Source organism: Medicago sativa, chromosome 8 (genome assembly GCF_051527215.1).
Source record: "Medicago sativa cultivar Bolivia chromosome 8, Bolivia_mono, whole genome shotgun sequence".
Lineage (NCBI taxonomy): Eukaryota > Viridiplantae > Streptophyta > Magnoliopsida > Fabales > Fabaceae > Medicago > Medicago sativa.
In genome coordinates this window covers 83,953,152-83,977,532 of record NC_140756.1, presented here as the reverse complement: position 1 = coordinate 83,977,532, position 24,381 = coordinate 83,953,152, and the positions used below count along the sequence as shown (strand labels likewise).

Genomic DNA, 24,381 nt, shown 5'->3' with positions numbered 1-24,381 from the left:
ATGCGCAAACCTATTGATTTTGTCGACTTACATTCTTGATGGTCTAATCCATTGGTTTGTATGGGTAATAATATGTTATAATGTTTAGCTTTGTGTTTTTTGCTAATTTATCTAGCTTCTTTGTAATGTTTACTCTTTTTACTCCCTTTTAGGCACACCTTGTGTTTCAAATGGTGATTTTTAATTGTTTCTGGCCTCTTAAAAAAATATTTCTGGCCTCATAGTATCCAACAATTATTTAAAAATTTTGAATTTTATTTTCGAATTCTCAAAAAAATTTATCTGTTTATAAAAATGTTATTTTATTTGACATAACATTACTAAACGTTATCTAAAACAAAACAAAAACAATATTGTTAAAAAATAAAAAAATGAAAAAGAAAAGGAAAACTACATATCTAACAAAAATCATGGCAACTCATGGTACTAACGAATCACGATTTAACATTTTTGTTAAGACACTTATTCATGCAAGTTACAAAACCTCTTCAAACAAATCGAACGAATTTCCATTTGAATGAGGTTTTACTTAAAGGCTGTGAGTTGTTTTTCAACCTATATAGCAAGGGAATGGCTCAATTTTATTGTACAACCTGGTGAATTATATTTCAATTTCCAATTGAACCCTCCCAACAAATTTTGTATCCCATCATTAAATTGTTCTCCCAAATTTAGCATGTAATAGACCACCAACAAAAATAGCTTTCTTTTTTACACAACAAAAATAGCTTATATTTCATGAATTTGTTTTTATAAAATTCTATACCATGATATTGTAACAAACATGCAGCAAATATTCCCTAGGAAGACCATGCAACAAACATTCCCTAGGAAAACGAATACTTAGTGGTTGATAATAATAACATAAAAATTGTACAACGCATTCCATCTACTATAAAACAAGAGAAACAAGGGCCTAGAATTATTGTCATCTTCCAAATGCAAAAAATCATCACTTGATAATTTTTTTTTTCATTGCTCTTTCAACCCTTAGCAGGAGCCTCTGCTGTTAGAGAGCTAGAGAAGTAGAGCTCCTAGGGCTGGTTGAAAGAAAAATTTGAAAGAGGAAGAGAGAAATTTTATAGTTTTGTCATTATGTCGTCTGACAATCTATTTGAAGAACTCAAGAATGAAAATGTTGATCTTGTAAGACAAAAATGACACGCGTATAATGCCATGCATGGTTTTAAATTGTGGTTCGCAACTGCATTGAAGTCTATACAGTTCAACTGTATTAGCTGTACTTTTCCTCGATATAAATGTTTGATGCTGCGACCACTGTTTAAAACCATGATGTCATGCATTGGCATGCTTATTAATTTTTAATTACTTATTTTCCTTTGTAATGACAATTAAGTTGTTACCTTGCATGTGTGTATGTGCAGGAAAACATTCCAATTGAGGAAGTCTTCAAGCAATTAAAATGTACTAGAGAGGGTTTAACTTCAGCTGAGGGAGAGAATAGGCTACAAATATTTGGTCCTAACAAGTTAGAGGAGAAAACTGAAAGCAAGTTACTTAAATTCTTGGGTTTCATGTGGAATCCACTATCATGGGTTATGGAGGCTGCTGCCCTTATGGCCATTGGATTGGCCAATGGAGGGGTAATTACAAATAACTATTTTTAACAGAAAAAAGTTTAGCGAGTTGAGTTTTAGGGACTCAAAATTAATGTATGTTGTATTTATTATCTAACAAATAACTCGTTGTGTATCAATTAATAGGGCAAGCCAGCGGATTGGCAAGATTTCGTTGGTATTGTTGTGTTGCTCATCATCAACTCAACCATTAGTTTCATTGAAGAAAACAATGCAGGCAATGCCGCAGCAGCTTTAATGGCTGGTCTTGCACCCAAAACCAAGGTAATTGATATGCATTGCAGTCACTCTATAGTGGAGACGTAGGCATATTTGGCCAAACTACGTGATCAAATTATGTGTTTTCTATTTTCATTTTCGGATATGTTTTCTTTCGAATCATACTTGCTGTTCTAACAGGGAATAATTAATTAACGAACTTGTAGGTGTTGAGGGATGGAAAATGGACTGAACAAGAGGCTGCAATTTTGGTGCCAGGAGATTTGGTGAGCATAAAGCTAGGAGACATTGTCCCAGCTGATGCTCGCCTCTTGGAAGGAGATGCCCTTAAGATTGACCAATCTGCACTCACAGGGGAGTCACTTCCAGTTACCAAGAACCCTGGTGATGAAGTCTTCTCTGGTTCCACCTGCAAACAAGGTGAGATTGAAGCTGTTGTCATTGCCACTGGTGTCCATACCTTCTTTGGAAAGGCTGCTCACCTTGTCGATAGCACCAACAATGTTGGTCACTTCCAAAAGGTAAACTTTTGTGATTTTTAGTTTTATATAAGTTTCTAGCAAGTGTTTTCTTAATTTAATTTATTTGATGACTCTAGACTATATGGACTAATCTTTGCATACTATTTGATTGGATTCTATTAGGTGTTGACATCAATTGGAAACTTCTGCATCTGCTCCATTGCAGTAGGAATGTTGATTGAGATTATTGTGATGTACCCAATCCAACAAAGGGCATATAGGGAAGGTATTGACAATTTGTTGGTTCTTCTCATCGGAGGTATCCCGATCGCCATGCCAACAGTTTTGTCTGTGACCATGGCTATCGGATCTCACCGTTTATCTCAGCAAGGAGCTATCACCAAGAGGATGACAGCAATTGAAGAAATGGCCGGGATGGATGTTCTTTGCAGTGACAAGACTGGAACTCTCACACTTAACAAGCTCTCTGTTGACAAAAATTTGATCGAGGTCAGTGACCAATCTAAAAGTTTAGATTGTCACAAAAAATGTGATAATGAATCAACATATTGCATTGCAAAAATTTCCTTTTGTTCTGATCAAGGTTGTTTGTAAATACAGGTGTTCATTGATGGTGTAAACAAGGATGGTCTTCTTTTGGCTGCTGCCAGGGCTTCTAGGATTGAAAACCAGGATGCTATTGATGCTTCAATCGTTGGGATGTTGGGTGACCCCAAGGAGGTACTGAGATTTTTTTATTTGAACTTATATTCTTTTATTGTATACAAACCTTAACTAGTCTTACGTTTAATTCTTAATAAGAAACGCAATACTAACTGGCTCAATTTTGACATTCTAGGCAAGAGCAGGAATCACTGAGGTTCATTTTTTGCCCTTCAATCCAGTGGGTAAACGTACAGCGATTACCTACATTGATAGTGAAGGAAATTGGCATAGATGCAGCAAGGGTGCTCCTGAGCAAGTAAGGGATTCATTTCATTTGCAAATATTATTTGTGTATATATGTAATAAAGAATATATCAAGTTACACTACTAAAAAATGTTTTACTAAATAGTATATATTTTACAAAATTGACTATTGGATGAAAAGTTTGCATCATATAGATCATCTATGCAAATTTTTATTGAAATTTAAGTCCATTTTATATGTTATTGAGATACGTTGAGACTAACGCCGTATGATAAGTATGCATTATATAACACTAATATATAACTTTAATCACCATTAAATAACTATTGTTTAACTAATATAACACAGCACTTGATATTTGACTAACCATACATCTTGTATATCAGATTATTGAACTTTGTGAGCTCAAGGGAGAGACTTTGAAAAAGGCCCACAAAATCATTGATCAGTTTGCTGAACGCGGTCTGCGTTCATTGGCTGTTTCTCGCCAGGTGAGTAAAGGGTCCAGTGAATTTGAATTTGGTGCAGTAACTGGGTCACACAGTCTTCTATCTCATATCAAATTAACAGTCTAGATTGTTTTAAACTAATTTTGTATTTGTGAAACTTAAACTAAAGACTGAGATCAAAAACTACGTGTAACCACGTCTTTTGTTTATCTTAGATCCTGGTCTGTCTAGGGTCTAGTGTCAATTTGTCATATGACCTGAAAAAAATGAGGAAATTATATATCTTACTAATGTTTACTTTTGCTCTTGGTTAATAGACTGTTTCAGAAAAGACCAAGGAGAGTGAAGGAGACTCATGGGAGTTTTTAGGTCTCATGCCACTCTTTGACCCTCCAAGACATGACAGTGCTGAGACTATTCGACGTGCTCTTGATCTTGGTGTTAATGTTAAGATGATCACTGGTGACCAACTTGCCATTGGGAAAGAAACTGGTCGCAGACTTGGGATGAGCACCAACATGTACCCTTCATCGTCTCTTCTTGGTGATAACACGGACCCTGCCATTGCATCCATCCCAATTGATGAACTCATTGAGAAGGCTGATGGATTTGCCGGAGTCTTCCCTGGTAACTAATTATTGACATCAATATAATATAATCTTTTGAACTTCGTCTCTTGAGATTATAAAGTCAAATTATTTCCACTGACCTAACACCTGATACTTATGTGACATATATGCAGAACACAAATACGAGATTGTGAAGAGGCTGCAGGACAAAAAACACATTGTTGGTATGACTGGTGATGGTGTGAATGATGCACCTGCACTGAAGAAGGCAGACATCGGTATTGCAGTTGATGATGCAACTGATGCTGCAAGAAGTGCTTCTGACATTGTTTTGACAGAGCCAGGACTAAGTGTGATTGTGAGTGCGGTGTTAACTAGCCGAGCCATCTTCCAAAGGATGAAAAACTACACAATCTATGCTGTTTCTATCACCATCCGTATTGTTTTTGGATTCATGCTTGTAGCTTTGATATGGAAGTTTGACTTCTCACCATTCATGGTCCTCATCATTGCCATCTTGAATGATGGAACCATCATGACCATCTCTAAGGATAGAGTGAAGCCATCACCAGTTCCTGATTCATGGAAGCTTAAAGAAATCTTTGCTACTGGAATTGTTCTTGGATCTTACATGGCCATCATCACTGTTGTGTTCTTCTATTTAGTTCATGACACTGATTTCTTCACCGTAAGTATTTCTAGCAGTTTGAAATTCAATACTCCCTCGGCTGCAAATTAATCGTCGTTTTTAACATATAAAATTTATTTCAAAACAATGCACCACTTTCAAATCATTATATTCTACTTTAAAATTTTATGAAAATGATTAGTAACCAATAGTTAATAAATATAGTTTTGTAACATTAAACATCCTTTCATTTATTTATAGATTTTCTTAATTATCATATGACATGACATGTTTCATTGTTTGTTTCAGAGAGTTTTTGGTGTAAAGCCGATAGCAGACTCTACTTATCACCTAAACTCAGCTCTATACCTTCAAGTGAGCATTATTAGTCAAGCACTCATCTTTGTGACAAGGTCAAGGAGTTGGTCTTATGTCGAACGCCCTGGCTTGTTGCTTCTTGTAGCCTTCTTTGCTGCACAGTTGGTTAGTCCTTTTTTTTTCTACCTACAATTTGAAAATTAGTAAACCAGCATTCTAATCTTTGAAATTGTAAGTGTTCGTAGTTTTAGTCCCTCGAATTTACGAAACAACAACTTAGTCTCTTAAATTAAACAATGCCAATTAATTTAGTCATTTTTTTCAAATTTTGCAGCACAATTTTAAAGGTTTTATTGTTTGTGAAATTAATCTTAAATTATATTTGTGAATTATTGAACTTAGGTGGCAACTCTCATTGCTGTGTATGCACACTGGGGATTTGCTAAAATCAATGGAATTGGTTGGAGATGGGCTGGAGTAATCTGGATCTTCACCATTGTCACTTACATTCCTCTTGACATCCTCAAATTCATCATCCGTTTGGGATTGTCAGGCAGGGCATGGGACAACATGCTTGATAATAAGGTCTATAAACATTCTTAAAATCACCAAATTAATTTCAAGTCTATATATATAATACTATCGACACTAACTCTAACACTTCAGATTGAAAGCGTGTCTAGTATTCGATGCGTGTTAGTATCTAACACAACATGTATCCAATTATTTTTATTATCTTAAATTATAGTATATAACTGGTGTCACATGTCAAATGTTAGTGTTTTGGAATTTGATTATATAGTATATGTCAATGCCAATGAATGATTTTGTTTCTGGCTTGATTGACTTTAGACTGCTTTCACAACAAAGAAGGACTATGGAAGAGGAGAGAGGGAGGCTCAATGGGCTTTGGATCAACGCACACTCCATGGTCTCCATGTTCCAGAATCTAAGAACATCCACCACCATCATGAACAATCTGAAATGGCTGAGCAAGCCAAGAGACGTGCTGAAGCGGCCAGGTACATTTCTATAATAAAAAATGCAATCTAAAATATGTTATTTAATTTTGGATTAGTGTATATACAACAATTCTTATTTTAATCTTGATAAATATTTTTCCAGGCTGAAAGAGCTCCATACACTCAAGGGACATGTTGAATCTGTGGTGAAGTTGAAGGGTCTTGACATTGACACAATTCAACAACACTACACACTCTAAATCAACACAAATATCAATGCATAGGGGGTGTATTTATCATTGAAGACGGGACTAGAGCTAGATGGAGCAAATGAAATGATGTCTCTTGTGCTTAGTATGCATTCCCATGTTTTTCCCTTTGCGTACATCTATTGTAGCTGGTCATTTTTTATATACCAGCAAAAAAAAAATTAATAAGCTAATATTAATTTACAGTCCTTCCCTACAATTTACAAATAATATGTCATCTGTTTTCTAATTTACTTTCACGATTTCACCTCTACCCTTCTCTGATTTCGGTCAAATAAAACTTTGAAAATTTAACTTCTACATAAAAACAAAAAAGATATGTTTTGCTTGTAAGTGGAATCCTTCTATACATATAGTTATAGGGATGTACAAAACCTGACCAATCTTATTCTATACAGACTCAAATGAAAATTGGGGACGAAAGATGCCCTAAGACATTTTTTTGAACAAGAAGATGCCCTAAGACATAATTAGTGAAAGGGAATGACGGATTTGGGTTAACCTCCGGGTCACTTGTCCCATTTCATTTTATCGCTATAATAACTTAGTCCAAATAACTTAAACATATAAACTTTTTTTTTGTTACAATTTAAACTTTTGAGCGTGTTGTGATGGTGGAATTAAACCCTAAACACTAATTGTGTGTGTGTGTTTTCCGCATGTTTCCTTTGTTTTCAAAGGCTGAGAAGGATGAATGATCCTCTTGAGGGTAATTTCTCTTGTAAACTTCAACTATACTACTTGTAATCTTTCAATTCCTCCCTGTGATTTGGGATTTTTTTTTTTTTTTTTGGGATTTGGGATCTAGAAACAATACGGTGGTAACTATCATAAGCTAATTTGAATATTAAATTTTAGTGAAATAATAATCTCTCTCATACCCTCATTGTTCTCTTAGGGCGTGTTTGGATTGAGGGTTTGGGAGGGGAAGGGAGGGGAGGGTTCACTTGTAGCAACACAGGATGGTCTCCCAAAATTTGATGATAAGAATTAGGGTCATGTTAACTTGTGCCCTTATGGCACAAGTTAAGGATCTAAAAAAGAAATAAAACATAAGTTTTGTATTGAAAAAATAAATTTTTAAACTTTCAAAGCATTGAATGCACAATTTTCAAGAATTAGTTTCTACAATTGGCTTCTAAACTTGTGCCTTAAGGGCACAAGTTAACATTTTCCTAAGAATTATAATTCAACCATGGGACAAGTAATGAAGAATCCTACTTTTATGACCATGGCCGAGAGCACTGGGTGGCATTGATGCAGGTATTTATAAAATTTCTTCGTTACGTTTGTTAAACATCTGCTGGTTGTTAGATTAGAATGTATATGTTGTCTATCACAGGATCCGTCAATGTCTTCCATGCTTGAAATTTTTACCAATCCGTCAAATGAACGCCAGCTTCAAGAGAGAAAAGCACACATCAACGAAGAACCATATTTGAAACAGATTTTAGATGAGATAGAGAATGGTGGTCCTGCAGTAATCATGAGGTTTAAATACCATTTATTTTTTAAATCATATTTTATTGTTTTGGCATTTCCATTTTTCCACCATATTTTGTTGTTGTATAAATTGGTAGATAGTTTCTGAATGATCCTTTCCATGCAGATACTGGAATGATGAGGAGGTTTTGAAGAAGTTCGGACAAGCCTTGGGCATTCCTCCAAACTCTGGAGTAGTAGCTGCTTCTGAATCAATTGTTCATCATACTGCTAATGTTGGTGACGTCCAGGTATGACATAATGGCCATTCACTTTATCGTTGAAGTCATTCAAATGAAACTGTAAAAGATAAAATTTGTGTAGTTTTGCTCAAGCATGAAAATTTTATGGGTCGGGTGCAGATGTGGAACACAAACGTTAAGGTTAAGTTCACGTTGAATTTGAAGAAATTAAAATAGGCTTCTAGTGTAATGAATTGTCTTGCAATTGGAATTGGAACTCCAGGTTTCTGCATGAATTGTTAAAGGAATGTCAAAATGAATCACAACCAAGTAAACTAGTTATTAGCTTTTCAACTGATCCTTTAGAATTTCTACCAGTTTAGCTTCTAGAGTATGTCTTTCCTTCTACAAATTGGTTGCATATCTCCTCTTGATAAAAATAAAATCCTTATTAGTTTGATCTGGTCTCTTTTATACCCAACAATGCCCAAGTTTACTAAGGTCCTTGGTTTGAAAATGCCGATATAAGTAGCATTTTCATTTGACGTTTGCAATGCCATTCCTGTCATCACTTATGATCTGCATAAACCTCAATGCAAGTATTATAGTGTGTTTGTGTGTGTGTGTCTATATATATATATATGGATGAACGTTCTAGCTCCATCCAGCCCTCTCTTCCTTCAAGGCAGGGCGTGCAAGAAGAGAAATAAAGCTCAAGGAGTTATAATTTTATGAATTTAGTTTTGTTCTTGTAATGTATGGATTAAAAGTTGCTCGTGATGTTATTCCAGGTCAAGTATACGCAATTTCTCCTTGAGTCCGGGGCAAAAGTAGATTCTTTGGATAAGAACAAGAACACAACTCTTCATCATCCATCAGGTTATGACAAGAAGGAATGTGCGGCCTTGTTATAATTCTATTTATTTGATCTAGTCTTTGATATGTGCCCCTCGTATAAAATTATCATAAACTAATTTGAGTATTAAATTTTAGTGAAATGATATTTGCACAACCATTTTGTGACAACTTTTTGGACAACCCTCTCTCTCTCTCTCTCTCTCTCTCTCTCTCTCTCTCTCTCTCATACTCTCATTGTGCTCTTCCTATGTCTCGCTATTGCTCGGTTTTTGTGCTAATACCTAGATTTCTTTACATATCTTTGATTGTCTCATAAGTTGTCTAAAAAATGGTTGTTTGAGTAACATACCTCTAAATTTTATAAGAGAAAGACATGGTTTTTGATAGAACACTATGCCGTTGTTTAATTCATGTAGCCGACCCCACTTTGTGGGATAAAGCTTGGTTGTTGTTTAATTGTATGCATGTTTTTATTCTAGATTGTTTTATTAAGATAAGGCAACTTAAAGTGAAAGTAAATTTGCTCAATGTTGTAATGTTGAACTATTAATATGTTCTCGGCAATTGGTCGAGTTTTTTGGGTTAACTTGTACTCCATCTATCTTTCACGATTTAGATTTTGACTTTAGAAACATGTGCAGATGCAATTTTTTTTCTTTCTTATTTTTATGAAAATGCAAGCTCTTGAGTGTTGATGCACATAGGTTGGTAATGTTTTGGTTGGGATTGTTTCTAGACTTGAGATATCGAGCCCATTTCATTCATTATTATTGATGTCGTCCTACACTGATTTGTGCTTTCATTCCCTTTTTATATTTTTATTTTTGCTAGAGAGCATAAAAAGAGCTTTCTTTGGTCATACTCAAACTCCATCTAGTTGACCTTCTCTTTAGACGTTGGCCCCGGGTGCCTCTTCCTTATTATTGGTACGGCTATGAGAGGGATTTTTCCGGTCATCCAAGGGCTAAATCTGGCCATTTGAGGGCTAAATCTTCAACTTTGACTAACAACCCACGTGATCAAGAAACCCAGGCAAGTTTTTTCTGCAAATGCTAACAAAGTATACGGGATAGGGCATTTAGCAATGCTTTTGATTCAAGTTTCACAATTTTAGTTTCTTTATGCATATTTTTATTCTTTGATATCGATTTTTTAAACCAGCAGGTGGCTGGGAGTAAAGCATTGCTGACTATCCTGGCTAGAGTTAAGGAGGAGAAACCTTGTTCGATTCACAAAGGAATTTGTTCTAGTTCTCCTTCTAAATCATAGTCTTTGCAAACTGGGTTGTACTCATAGTATCCAAATTGATGAAGAAGAGCAGGCAAGTGTTTGACAAAGTTTATGGAGCTTTATCAATGCTTTTGATTCAATTTTCACAACTTTAATTTCTTTGTGCATATTTGAATTCTTCAACATCAACAGGTGGCCAGGGGAAAGGCAATTTTGGCTAGTGCAAGGGAACTTGAGGCTGAATTATTTTGAGAGATGCAAACAGTTGGAGGCTGAGTTAGATGAAGGCTGAGTAGTAGATAGTAGATACCTCATACTCCCAACTATCTTTTCTTATTACTCCTATTAACTAGTTACAAAGAAGCAAGTCTGTATTAACTCCAAACAATGGTCTGATCTCAGCAATTAATTAACCGTTTCCTCCATATTATACCTGATGAAAATAAACTAACTTAACACTTTTCAAGTTTGCTGCTACTGCTATTCATCTAGCAGTATGCTTCTTTAAAAATCCCAGTTGCATTCATTTGATATTTGATCGATCGTCGACAGTTACATAAGATCATTCTTTCAATTTACTTGCATAAGCCTATCCATGAAACAACTAATGATAGTTTAATTTACTGCAGTATGCTCCTTTAGACTCAAGTTTGATTGAATTGGTTTGATCTAATGTTGATTTTGTAAGATACACCTACAATTCGACTTAACTTGTTCTTTGTACATTTCTGTATTGGCAACGCTCATTTTTATATGTTAAACGAAAATGATATTTTGGAACGGTGTAAAGCTGTGTTTGGATTGACATAATTTTGACCTTATGAAAAATAACTAATTCAAATAAATATGATTTTATTTTATGTTAATTCATAAATTCTTATTGACAAAATTTGTATTTTATAAGTTGTTTTTACCTAAACCACTTTGATAAGCTTATGAATAATACATAAACATTTATTTGTAAGTTATTTTGCATAAGCTCAAAAATAAACCAATCCAAATGTGTCATAAGTATTAAAGTGAGACTAAATGTTTTTTTTGGGTCAAATGCAATTACCATACCACCCTACATTTTAGAGACTTTTTTGGGAGGGCAGAGAACGCTGCTCTGCTAGTCAATCTTTTGATAAAACATGTCTTTTCTAAATTTAAATTTTAACGTAAAAATAAAATATGCATATCTAAACCGAAATTTAGATAAGTTTTCATAATATAGATATTATAAAATCGATATAATGCAAATAAAAAAGTGGATAAAAAAAACTTTAAAACTATTGTTGGTAATTTATACAAACAATAAAGTGATACATGTACTTGAAAGAAAAAAAGTGAATACATTTATACAAACAATAAAGTGATACATGCACTTGAAAGAAAAAAAGTGAATACATACAACTCTATTTTTCCAAGGGTGGTAATATAATATGGAAGATTTAGTTTTTATTTACTTTTTTAAAAGAGAATTTTTTATAAAAAAAAAACTTCAAATGAGCAATTGGTTTAAATAACTTCACATCAGTTTTCATCTCAACTTCCCTCAAAAAATCAGTTTTCATCTTTTTTCTACAATTTATTATGGATAATAAAATTTCAAAAAATGTTTAAAACATCAATATTACTCTTTTAATTTATACCAATTAAGTTTAAATAGCTTTTATTATTGTTTGAGTAAGTTCTTCTCATAAAAATCATTTTAAAAAATATTAAATGAAAATATTTTTTCAGAATGTTCTTCTATAGCAAACGTAACCTTTAAAATTACCAGGAAATGTAATCTTCAGTAAAAAAAAGTATCATCTTGGGGAAAAATGTCATGTTTTGTGAGTTAGAGTTATCAATATATTGACTCATTCCCATTCAACCATAAAGAAAATTCAAGCATAGTTATACAACCAATTCCATACGATTAGCTAAGGTTGGAGGAGACCACTTGTTAAACAAACAAGAGAAGAGTCAACAAAAGGTGCTGCTATATTGCTATATATCTACATCACTTATCAGAGACAATTTGCATCCACAGCAACAAAGAAAATGGCTTACTCCAAAAAGCATTCATTCCTCTTGATTTCCACTCTCCTCATGATTCTCCAACTCCAGTTATCCACCACAAACGCTGCCATTAAAGGTGGCTATTGGAATTCTGATAGTGGCCTTGCAGTTTCTGACATTGATCCCTCTTATTTCACCCACTTGTTCTGTGCATTTGCTGACCTTGATTCTAATACCAACCAACTCACTATTTCTTCTACAAACACAGCTAGTTTCTCAACCTTCACTGAAACCGTTCAGGCAAAGAGTAGTTCGGTGAAAACCCTATTATCAATTGGTGGTGGGAATTCAACTTTGGCAAAAAAATTTGCTGATATGGCTAGCCAAGCCAGTAGCCGAAAATCGTTCATAGATTCTTCCATTCAACTTGCTAGAAATAACAACTTCGATGGTCTTGATCTTGACTGGGAGTATCCATCCTCCGACGCGGATAAGACCAACTTTGGTTTACTCATTACGGAGTGGAGAGCTGCTGTGGCCGAAGAGTCTAGCAGTTCTGGCAAGCCGACACTGTTGTTATCTGCTGCAGTGGGTGGCTCTGATCAGATCACCCCTTTGGAATACTACCCAGGTCAGGATATTGCAAACAACTTGGATTGGGTCAATGTAATGACTTACGACCTTTACATGTCAGATAGGTATCAAACTCAGACACAACCACCTGCTCCTTTGAAAAATCCAACAGGCCAATTCAGTGTAGATGAAGGTATCACAAAATGGATTGGGTTAGGAGTTCCAAAAAGCAAACTAGCATTGGGTGTACCTTTCTACGGTTTCAAGTGGAGTTTGTCAGATCCTAATAACCATGAAATTTTTGATCAAGCTACACAGGGGCTTGGGGCAGTGAAGTACAAAGATATAATAAATGTTGGGGCGCAGGTTGTGTACAATTCCACATATGTTACTAATTATTGCTTCATAGGGACAGATTGGTATGGATACGATGACACTCAGAGTATATCTGCCAAGGTTGATTATGCCAAGCAAAATGGTTTGTTTGGATATTTTGCTTGGAATATTGAACAAGACAGCAACTGGGCTCTTTCTCAAGCAGGTAGGTGGATTAGTTCTCCTAATTAAACATAGCTCCGTTCTACTTATTATATAATCATACGGAGTTTGTTGTTTGTTTGTTTTTTATATGGCTAACTTCAAATTTTGGTTTAGGCCTATATTTGTTGGGCTGACCCTATCCTCATGGGATTAAGGAAGTTGCTCTTCGCCTAGCAATTTCTCACAGGCACCTAAAACGCCCCGCCATCAGGTAGTATATCACCATTCGGATGCCTTTTAAATTGGTTAAACCGGTTTAAAAAGTGATGAGCGGTAATTAACTACTGATGGGGAGCAAACAGTAATTAACTACCGTTCGAGTTAGGTGCATGTGAGCAATTGCTAGGTGCCTAAAGAGCAATCTCTTGGGATTAATCATGCTTTAGACCTATATATTTATTCGGCCGACCCTATTCCCAAGGGATACTTTTGGTCAATTCCCATATCAAAAAAGATAGATAGAAAAACTTAACCTTAGAGTTTTACCTCTTATTCTTAATGCCATTTCAAACTGTATCATAGCGAGTCATTCTAATGGAAAAAATTAACTGTATTTTCTGCAGCTTCTCAAGCATGGGAGGCCTAGTAATGGATTGTAGAGATGATCTTGTGCAGCAAGGGGAACAAAGATATATACATTATAATAAAGTTATAACCTTTTTAGCTTCTATGCTCTCATGTAATAATAAAAAATAAGAATGAGATATTAAAGGATCTCTGGTAATAAAAAGGAACTCACTCTTGCTTTACTTGATCTAATAAGAAGACTTTTACTACAATATGTTTAGTTTCAAAGGCATGGCAAACGTATATGTGGTTTTGCTGTCTTGGTATGTGGGTTCACTTTTATACCAAAAAAGGTAAGAGAATAAAGATAGAGCACAGTTTACTTAATAGCAATAACAGTTCATAAACATTGATTAATTAAAGTATCACTCATTTGATTGATTGCCATTACTTCAAGCAAAACCAATGAGAAAACGACAAATAATCGAGCATTAAATGTCTAAATTGAACAAAACAAAATTCATATTACAAGTGCTGTCATTATCACCATTAGATTATATATTCTAAATAAACAAGTAAATTCATAGTACAACAGTATCGTCTTTGCATCGTATATCCCAAATAAACAAGTTAAAGTTTTTGCTAAAATGGTTTAGGACCCTCCCCTATCTAAATGCTTTACCTGAAGTGGTTTTCAAATCGGACAACATATCTTATCCTTCTCTTGTAGGTTGCAGCTGCGCTTAAACTCATGACAGATCAATGATTCATTTTCCATATAAATTAGGTGTCCTATGATGATGGTCATGGCAGTCTTTTTGTACTTGCTTGTAATAGGTACACTTCACGTATTTAAACCTTTTTAGAATAGTAGCAAGATTTTACCACAGGCAAATTCATAGAATCACATTATCAAAATACTATTAAGAGTCTTATTTATCTTTCTTTTTTCTTTTTTATCCCTTCTTAATGATTTCAACAAAGTATCAAAATTGGATGCTATTTTATTAACTTGCTAATTACCAGAATCAGTCATTTGCACTTCATTCATTTTTGACATGTTGCAACCTACTACGATGAGCAAGAACAAAGCCTAATGATACAACCAATCCCACCAGGTAACCAGCTAATGTTCCATAGCTTACAGAAATAGACCATTCCTACAAATTAAGATGAACATGTTACTCTAACAACCAAATAGAGAAAACTTAAGAACAGTAGAACAAAACGAGGAATGAAGTGTGTGTGAGTCAACATAAAATTATACACAAAATAACAAGGGGATAGTCAGCTGATGTCTGTCATTCTATTGGTGGAAAATTTTCCTGTTCGGAAACAACCTCGCAAGCATAGTAACTAGTAAGAAGAGAGAATGCTGCTTTTAAAAAATTGTCTTCATAAACATGAATATAATAACTCAAACATCTTAACCCACTTGGGTTGGTCTGTTGGAATTGGTTTGGGACTGGGAGTGTGCTCCTCCTCGAGGTCTCGCATTCGATTCTCTCCAAGTGCCAATTTAGGTGGGTTAATTTAGCTTCTTCGAAAAATAACTCAAAACATCTTCAAGTGATTCATTAAACAAATTAAAGAGGGATGATATATTGAAAAATAAACTGATTGACATAGGGAAGAGAATGCGTAGAGGTTTGTCGAAGAAATGTAACTTTGGTAAAGAATTAAGAAAATTAACTCGAAAATACTTTGTTTGTGCAAATAATAAATATATGTTTCCAATCAGCCCATGACGAACCAAGAACACACGATGTTGGAACTGTCTGTAATAGCATAAGTTGTGCATCAATGTGAGTGTACATAAACATGGATCCATACTCCACTCTCGAAGCCCCGATACTCCAAAAATGATGAAGTATCATATCCGACACGTATCCGATACCGATACGCCCCGATACGTCCCGATACGCGTATCGGAAAAGTATCGGGCAATTAATATTTATTTTTTTGAAAAACAATGACCGATACGTGTCGGATGCGTCCCGATACGCGTATCGGAGAAGTATCGGGCAGTTAATATTTATTTTTTGAAGAAAAAAAAATGACCGATATATGTCGGATACGACTAATTTGTACTCCGACACAGCTTACTTATACTCCGACACCTATACTTTTGTCTTACATATTTCCTTTAAAAAAAAATAATAAGAAGAAATAAAACTACAAGTCCGACGGCGCTTATCAAAATCATATTGTCTCTTCTAACCTAAAAAAATAGGGTTTCTCGTCACCACATAGCAATAGCTATTCTCTCTTCTAACCATTACCACCGATTGAATTCTACTCTGTTTCTCTTCTCTCTAATGTTATGTTTCTTACTGTTGTTTGTTTTCGATATAAATTAAAGTTAAGCTGTTAAGTAGTCAACATTAGACAAAGATGTTCTTTTTTTTATAGTACTTATGATGTTCTCTTTGGATGGTACTAATGATGTTTAGCTATATTCTATCTAATTTGTGCGGAAAAAATATGTAATTGTCACTTGTTTTGATCATTTTTATTAATGTGAATTTTGTTTATTATCATTTTTAGTTATGTTTATACATTGTGCACTTATACTATTAATTTTAAATTTAATTTTTTAATAACGTATCGAGGCCGTATCGTATCGGAAATTTTGAAAATTTTCCCGTATCGCCGTATCGCATCGTATCGGTATCGTGTCGGGTATCGGGGCTTCATAGATACTCCATTGGCTTCAAAATATGTCTATCTCGAAAAAACTTGTAAAGAAGTAATTTATTCAGGGACGAGGAAGAGGATTGAAAAGAAATTAATTTCACTACTTGAAATATAGTTGTAGGAGATCTTAATAAAAAATCTTCCAAGAAAAATAAATGTTTGAATTGATATTGTGGGGACATGTGATAATGATGCAAATGTATGTTCTAGACTTCATGATTGATAACATGTAACTGAAAGATAATGGATGTGATTTTGTTAAAACACTAGTCGAGATATCCGTGCTACAAAGCACGGGTAGCGCGCCTTCGCCGTGTTGTATGGCCATGTGGTCTACAAAAGTTGTTTACTTTATAAAATGGTTCTTAAAAGAAATATGAATTTTTAGGATGCATTTATTCAGTAATATATATATATATATATATATATATATATATATATATATATATATATATATATATATATTTTGGTTGCTATTTTTCGTCAACTACTTTTGTTTTTTGTATTAACGTAGTTAAATTCAATTATTATATATTTATTTGTACAAAAAATTCATTTTTTGAATTTATATTTTACTTTTTGAGAGTCATTTTTTTTCTTCTTATTTTTATAAAATTCTTTTACATTTGTCTCAAAACCTCGACATCATGTGCACCCATAAACCTACTTTATATGAAGAAAAAAAAAATTCACTTGTCAAACCTCAAATATAAATTATTAACTAATATTAAATTTTATCGATTCCATTTTATCCGAAGAAGTTAGACTCTCATAACGTTGCAAACCAATTTTTAAATCTCATATAAAAGAGGTGTTCATGTTTAATATCCGACAATATCTCGAATATAATTAACAATGTGTAGAACATTATTTCAAAAAAGAAGTGCAAATACGCCACAATTCGAAAAAATTCATTTTCATTAAAGCCGACATTATAAACAACTTTTGTAAATGTAGACCATCATTACATCCAAGCCATTCAATTTTTAAATAGTAAATCTAAGGTTAAAAGTATGTTTGTGTATGGGTACACAAATTTAACAATTTGTGCACCCTAAAAGTCACCATTATATAATAGTGTTATCGTAAAATACAAAATCATATTCTGCTATAACAACAACACTTGTTAGTTTCCTCTAAAAAAAAAAACTTGTTAGTAAAACCGAATTGAAAATTAGTAGAGAAAATGAAGAGAGAAAATGAAAAATGAAGAAAGTTGGTAAGAAAAAGATAAGAGAGGAGAGTGAGATTGAGAGAGAAAAAGTTTATTATTAAAAAATAAAGGTGAGAGAAAAGTTTATTATTAAATAAATAAAGATGAGAGAGAAAAAAATTATTATTATAAATAAAGAAAGATGAGAGAGAAAAGTTTATTATTAAATAAAGAAATGTGAGAAAGTGGGTTTTAGTAAAGTGGGTTTTGATAGTGGATTTGACAAAAATAACCCTAAAGTTGTAAAGGAAAAAGTTTGGAAGAAAATTTCGTATAGTAAAGTAATATTGATAGTATTCTCGTTTTTATATAATGAGAGTGTATGGATGAAAAAGATTAAGCTAACATCAATAGTCCTTTTATGAGAACACAATTTATACTAAAATAAGATGAATTGCAAAACATTTTGTTCTAATTTTCTTGTAGTAATAAAAGAATGGAAACTATGAATGGCTATAAATAGAAACATATATGAGACAAGTCCAATAAATAACACAAATATAGTCTTTAAGAAACAGAATCTGTAAGCAAGAAAATGGCAATGGGTTGGATTAGTCACTCACCGTGAACAATGACATCATAGTAGACCAATATAGAGTCTTGGTGATGAGTGTCACGGAGCCGTCGAAAACAACTATGAATATTTTGGTGGAAAAGACTCAAAATTGAAGAAATGGAATGGACAGACAGGGACGCCACACTTTCTAATCCAAGAAAGTGATAAGTCGATGGATGCGAGGATCGCCACAAGAAAAGAATTTTTTGATAAGATCAAGGATGGTTCAATCCAGAACCACAAGAGACAAGGCTCTCAATACACATATGTGTAAAATTCTATAAAATTCAACTTATCTTATTTCATAATGAAACTTACAATTTATAGAGCTCTATCCGTAATGAACTCGAAAAGACCTTAATGAATTAAAATAACACAATATTCTTTTTAAATATAAATTTATGCCTAATTAGACTAATTCATAATGACACTTATTAAAACTAATACATGTGTACTTGATCGAAAAGAGCTATACGACTCACTAACATCATGTAACCGATGTTACATGCAAAACACCTTTATTATTTGGCTGGTCATTCCATGTCAAGTCCATTTAGCTAGCTGCTTTGCTTCCAATTATCAAATTCAATGCAAATGGATAATTAATTCCCAAATGAATACACTTAAGATAAAGGTCCACTCGTAAGGTTCATCACCATTTGAAACCGCATTTTGTGATTCAAACTTCCAAGCCAATCAATAACAATTATTCATGAATTTCAAAGGTCAATAGAAACATCACGTAATATGCCCAATTCAATTTCAGCATCCATAAGCTCAATTGTTTTAAACTAGCATTGCAATATGTGGCTGAACTAATGATAATAAAAAAACATAATATTAAAATGAATAAAATATTCATTTTACTTGTGCATTTTTTATATGTCTCCCTCCACATGCTTAATGAACTCATGATCTTCTCACTTGGGCGAGAAACATGTTCCGGGTAAATTTGCAAAAATCATTATACACTCTAGTCATTGTCATTAGGAGTTCTTCAAAGTTGAAAATGAAAAGGCATCTTCAAGTCTGTGTTTAAAAGGGCAATAGGATTCAAACTTTGGATAAACATTTTAATTAAACACTTATCATATTAATGTTTATGTAAAAGTAATTTCTATAACAAAAGATAAAATAAAGTCAAATTGTTTAGTGTTCTCTAATTGGGGTTGATGCTTGAATTCTGATTTCATCAACTTCTTCTTTTACTTGTTTTCTCCTTCCAAAAATGTATTTGTCTTTACAAAACAACATAAGGGTGTCTCATAACTTTTGTTTAGAAATAACAATGACAGAAACTCTTCATAACCCAACAATGTTTAACCATCGAATTACAAATTTTGATGAGTTGTTGATTAATTTTATTTAATAATCTAATTTAACCTATTGTTTAATTTGGTGACTTGTCTTGGACTAACCAGGTTATGTCACGGACCATCCTTCTCGAACATGTACTTCATCGAATTTAGACTCAAGTTTAATTGAAAAATTGGTTTGATCTAATGTTGAGTCTGTAAGATACACCTACAACTCGACTTAACTTGTTCTTTGTATACTTCTATATTGACAACGCTCATTTTTATATGTTAAACGAAAATGATATTTTGGAATAGTGTAAAGGTCTCTTTAGATTGACATAATTTTGACCTTATAAAAATAACTTATGCAAATAAATATGTTTTTATGTTAATTCATAAATTCTTATTGACAAAATTTGTATTTTATAAGCTATTTTTACCTAAACCACTTTGATAAAAATGGTACTTTTTTTTTCAATAAGTTTATGAATAATACATAAACACTTATTTATTTGTAAGTTATTTTGCATAAACTCAAAAATAAACCAATTCCAATGGGGCATAGGCATTAAAGGTGAGACTTTTTCGGCGGGAAAAGAAAGTGTCCTTTGCTATGGGCTATGGCATTTGCTTCACTATTCCAATTTGGAAAACCAAATCCCTAATTTCCACTTTTTTCTTCAATGGCGCCTCAGAAACTGACTGAGTATGAACGCAATCGACTCGAAAACATTCGCCGCAACAATGAAATGATGACAGCTCTCAAAATCCATTCCAAAGCCTCCCAACTCTCAAAGCGTCCCAAGTCATTTTCTTCTCTACTACTATTTCTTTGTTATTAATTTTCTCTAATTTCAACATTAATTAATTAATTGGACTTATTGTTCATGCATGACATTGTTAATTTTCATTTTACAGTTCCTCAACCAAATTGAAAGTGAAGAAGAAGAAACCTACCGAAACCCCTGTTGCACCTATCAGGCGCTCCCTTCGAACTAGAGGTATTATCTTTATTCTTCAAAATTCGAAGAGATAATGTTTGAACATGTGTTTTTATGTCGGATTAGGCGTGTCCCGGACACCGACACTTGTAATTACACTGAATTATGTGATTTTTTCAAATTATTAGCGGTGTCGTGGTCCATGTCGTATCCCGTGTCCGTGTCCGTATCCGTGTTTCAAAACTTGCGAGACAACACGTAATTTACAGAATCTGTCAACAATTTTGATTATATTAGCAGCTGGGAGAGAGGGACGATCTAAAAATGATTTAGATTTTTTTAATGAATTGAAAATGATTACATTGTACATATAAAGCTAATTGGAGAAAGAAGGAAAAAAGTGTTGAGTGTTTGGGTTGGACTGAGTTACTAATTTAATACCCTTAGAGTCTGCGGTTTGGTCTGGTTAGGTAAGGTTGACAAAACAAAAACCACTAACCAAACTACGCAGTTGAGTATAAAATTGCTCCGAATTCACCCAAACTAAACATGTTTTTTTGTTGCGGTTTTTTAGCTTGGAGTGGTTCAGTTTACGGTTTTCTTTTGGGTTGGTTTGGTTTTCAATACCCCTATGTATGATTGCTTTATATAAATATAATCGAATATCAACTAATCATAACTAACTTGTAACTACTTTAAACAATATTCAACTAATTTTAACAAAACTCAAACTATCTCCTACAGGTATTCCAGTCGATTCTGACACTCTAACGCATAAAACTGATGCTCTTGATCATCAGAACATTGGTCCTCTTCCCATGAAGGATGCTTACAAGGGTACACGCTCAGATCGCTTGTTCATTGAATCACTAGCTGATAGTAGTATATCCAACAAGGAAGCCTTAAAACAACTTAATGGAACTGCAAAAAATAAGAAGAAAATTGAGTGTTCACTTGAGCTGGAATCCCTGTCTTTGGATTGTAAAAATATAGCACGAGTTGTTCCTGACAGGATAACTCAAGTGCGATTTTTACCTTCCAATGATTTCAAGATGGTAGTGGCAGGTGACAGATTAGGGGATATTGGGTTCTGGAATGTTGGAGAAAGTGAGGTTTTTGTCTACCGTCCACATCAAGCTCCCATTTCTGGGATCTCTGTTCAACCACATTGCCTGTCAAAGGTGTAGGAATTCTCAAGTAATTAAACTTTGTTTGGATAATAAATAGCGTAATTAAGTGGTTATAACACAAACGCTTATCATATAATTGTTTATATATAAGTTACTTTTATAACAGAGGATAAATTAAAATCAAACTGTTTTCATATAAGCTATACATTGTTCGTATAGGCTATTATGGAGAGCTTATTGGAATAAGCTGAAAGCAGCTCATTGACATGTCATAAACCGTTTCCATAAACCCTCTCAAACAGTTTCATAAGTACTTATGCCAGTAGATACACTCAAATAAATCAATTCAAACAGGCTTGTAGTTATTTTCTGTTAGCATGCTTGTGAAATAAAAGAAATTTCTGATGCAGTGATAACTGATTCTAATATGCAGATATACACAAGTTGTGATGATGGATTTGTTAGGATGATGGATGCTGAAAAGGAAATTTTTGATATGGTATATCATAGTAGTGAGGATGAACGTATATATGCTCTCTCACAACCAAAGAATGAAGCAAACTGTTTATATTTTGCTGAAGGTTCTGGATGTTTGACTGTTTGGGATAACAGGATAGGGAAATGTTCGTCTTCATCCCGTTTGGCTTTGCATCAAATGAGGATTAATACAATTGATTTCAACCCTGAAAACCCTCACATTGCAGTTACTAGTTCATCTGATGGAACTGCATGTACATGGGATTTTAGATGTATTAGTGGTAGGGGTAAGGGTAACCTCGCGGCTTTAAGGACATTTACCTACAAAAGGGGCTTGCAGTCTGCCTACTTCTCTCCTTCTGGATGCAGTGTTGCAATCACAAGGTATGAAGCACATGTTCTATTCTTAATGTTACTATTTTTCAATACTTTTAAGTGAGGTACAATGCAATTATGTTTGCTGTTTTTCGTTTACTTATTTGATGGTTGCTGTCTATGAATAATATTCTTCCTGTCTCGTTCCCAACATATCAATGGGATGTTTTTTTCCCCTCAAGAAACTTATTTGTTTCCATAAATATTTGTCGAAGTTGAAATTATGGCATTACTCCGTTTTTATTTTTCATTTCTTCTTGGGTGAATCATTTTAAGGTTAGTTTGTTGCAAAACCGTGAATTCTGAGATATTACTTTGTCTTGATATCATCTGATCAAATATCCAACACTGTCAAGTACTTGAGTTTCCAAGAAATGCTGGTATTTACAGTGATAAATTACTACGAGTCGTGAACAACTTCTTCACAAGATAATAAGAAGTTGTAGTTTAGTGTTTATTGTTATTTGCCAACTCCAGTTCTGCATAGTATCTTGATTCCAAAAGTATGTTTTTAAATCTTCAATCCTTGATTATAATCTCTTGATGATTTCAATCCTTGGTTTTATTTACCTAACTGTGAATTTGATTGGATTGGGTTGATATAATCTCTTGATGTAGCATGAACAACACGATCGGCATATACAGCGGAGTTAACTTGGAGGATGCAGCTTTCGTTTATAATAAAAGTATGAAAACCTCTACTTTCAGGTGCGGTTTCCGAGGAAGCATCAGATTTTTGTTGAGTTTTTACTTTTTATGCATCTCTTTAGCCATCTTCTGTTTGAAATGTTTTTACATCAAAGCTTTGAGACATTTCAATTAAGTTTCCAATCTTCATATGTTAAAAAGGACTTTATTGGATTCAAGAAATGTTTTTACATCAAAGCTTTGAGACATTTCAATTAAGTTTCCAATCTTCATATGTTAAAAAGGACTTTATTGGATTCAAAACAAAAACAGTTGACATTTGCTATCTTGATTTTATGGTAGCAGGGCAATATGGGGTTGGGACGACTCATACATCTTCATGGGGAGTGAGAAAAAAGGAGTTGACGTTGTCTCAGCAGTTCAAAAGTCAACCGTGATGACTCTAGAGAGTCCACTCATATCTGCAAATCCACTTAAATTTGATGCACACTCTTATGAGGTTGGGATGTTAGCAGGAGGAACTAGCGGAGGCCAGGTCTATGTTTGGACATCAAGCTAAGATTTTTATTCTATAATCTGCAGCACAAATTCTTGAGTCCCCGTGCTGTTTTGGTGTGGTATTGCAGCACAAATTCTCGAGTCCCCATGCTGTTTGGGACGCAACTTGTATGAAGTTTTATAAATACAAACTTTTGATTGGCCATGCGTTTCTTGAATATCCCACAACTAAAATATGCTTACTCAATATGCACTTCTAATGGATGCAAAAACTTGTACCATTTTATTTGCCTATCTCATGTATGTGTAAAGTATCATCTATATGCCAACTATGTCCGCTGGATATGGCAAATGCTATAATGGGGAAGTATCCCATGTGGTATACAATTGATTTCTGAAAATCACTCAAAACTTCAACTATGCAGAATTAGCCCAGGTCTATATTTGAACATTTAGCGCAGATTTCTAGTTCTACATACACTTCTGTTGGATGCAGAGACATGAAACATTTTAGTTTCCGCTTATCTTTCCTGGCTTTTTCTTGTTAACTATCATCCATATGTCAAATATGTTTGCTATACATTGAGCATAATTATATAGGTTACTCAATTTTGTTTGCTGCATAATTGAAGTACTGGCAGCCTTTAGACGTGTTTGTTTGTTTGCTGGATCAACACAAATTATTTACTGAAAATGTTCCAAATGCAGGGATGGATTTCATAATGTACCTATGACAAAGCTTGTTTTGTAATGTACTGCCTTGCTGCTGTAATTGGAAAGAGA

At 33.9% G+C, this 24,381-nt stretch overlaps 4 protein-coding genes across 4 annotated transcripts; all 4 read left to right on the top strand.

The window, feature by feature from the left end:
* The first annotated feature begins 927 nt into the window (after positions 1-927).
* On the top strand, positions 928-6,603 carry LOC146902401 (ATPase 8, plasma membrane-type-like). Its single transcript, XM_085733861.1, has 14 exons — positions 928-1,146; positions 1,386-1,604; positions 1,725-1,862; positions 2,024-2,338; positions 2,462-2,788; positions 2,900-3,019; positions 3,138-3,260; positions 3,596-3,700; positions 3,976-4,285; positions 4,401-4,915; positions 5,165-5,338; positions 5,576-5,758; positions 6,026-6,195; positions 6,299-6,603. Exons 1-14 carry the CDS (start codon positions 1,096-1,098, stop codon positions 6,393-6,395), a joined length of 2,847 nt encoding a protein of 948 aa, XP_085589987.1. The 5' UTR covers positions 928-1,095; the 3' UTR covers positions 6,396-6,603.
* Positions 6,604-7,749: 1,146 nt separating this feature from the next.
* Positions 7,750-10,495, top strand: LOC146902400 (ankyrin repeat domain-containing protein 2A-like). Its single transcript, XM_085733982.1, has 5 exons — positions 7,750-7,895; positions 8,014-8,137; positions 8,860-9,958; positions 10,091-10,247; positions 10,349-10,495. Exons 1-3 carry the CDS (start codon positions 7,756-7,758, stop codon positions 8,980-8,982), a joined length of 387 nt encoding a protein of 128 aa, XP_085590108.1. The 5' UTR covers positions 7,750-7,755; the 3' UTR covers positions 8,983-9,958; positions 10,091-10,247; positions 10,349-10,495.
* Positions 10,496-12,166: 1,671 nt separating this feature from the next.
* On the top strand, positions 12,167-14,007 carry LOC146902399 (class V chitinase-like). The gene is made up of 2 exons (XM_085736138.1): positions 12,167-13,259; positions 13,822-14,007. Exons 1-2 carry the CDS (start codon positions 12,188-12,190, stop codon positions 13,842-13,844), a joined length of 1,095 nt encoding a protein of 364 aa, XP_085592264.1. The 5' UTR covers positions 12,167-12,187; the 3' UTR covers positions 13,845-14,007.
* A 6,085-nt stretch (positions 14,008-20,092) lies between these two features.
* Positions 20,093-24,122, top strand: LOC146902398 (uncharacterized). The gene is made up of 6 exons (XM_085734284.1): positions 20,093-20,334; positions 20,448-20,530; positions 21,215-21,651; positions 22,034-22,461; positions 23,071-23,160; positions 23,446-24,122. The coding sequence occupies exons 1-6, from the start codon at positions 20,213-20,215 to the stop codon at positions 23,657-23,659; spliced, it is 1,374 nt and encodes a 457-aa protein (XP_085590410.1). The 5' UTR covers positions 20,093-20,212; the 3' UTR covers positions 23,660-24,122.
* The last annotated feature ends 259 nt before the right edge of the window (positions 24,123-24,381 follow it).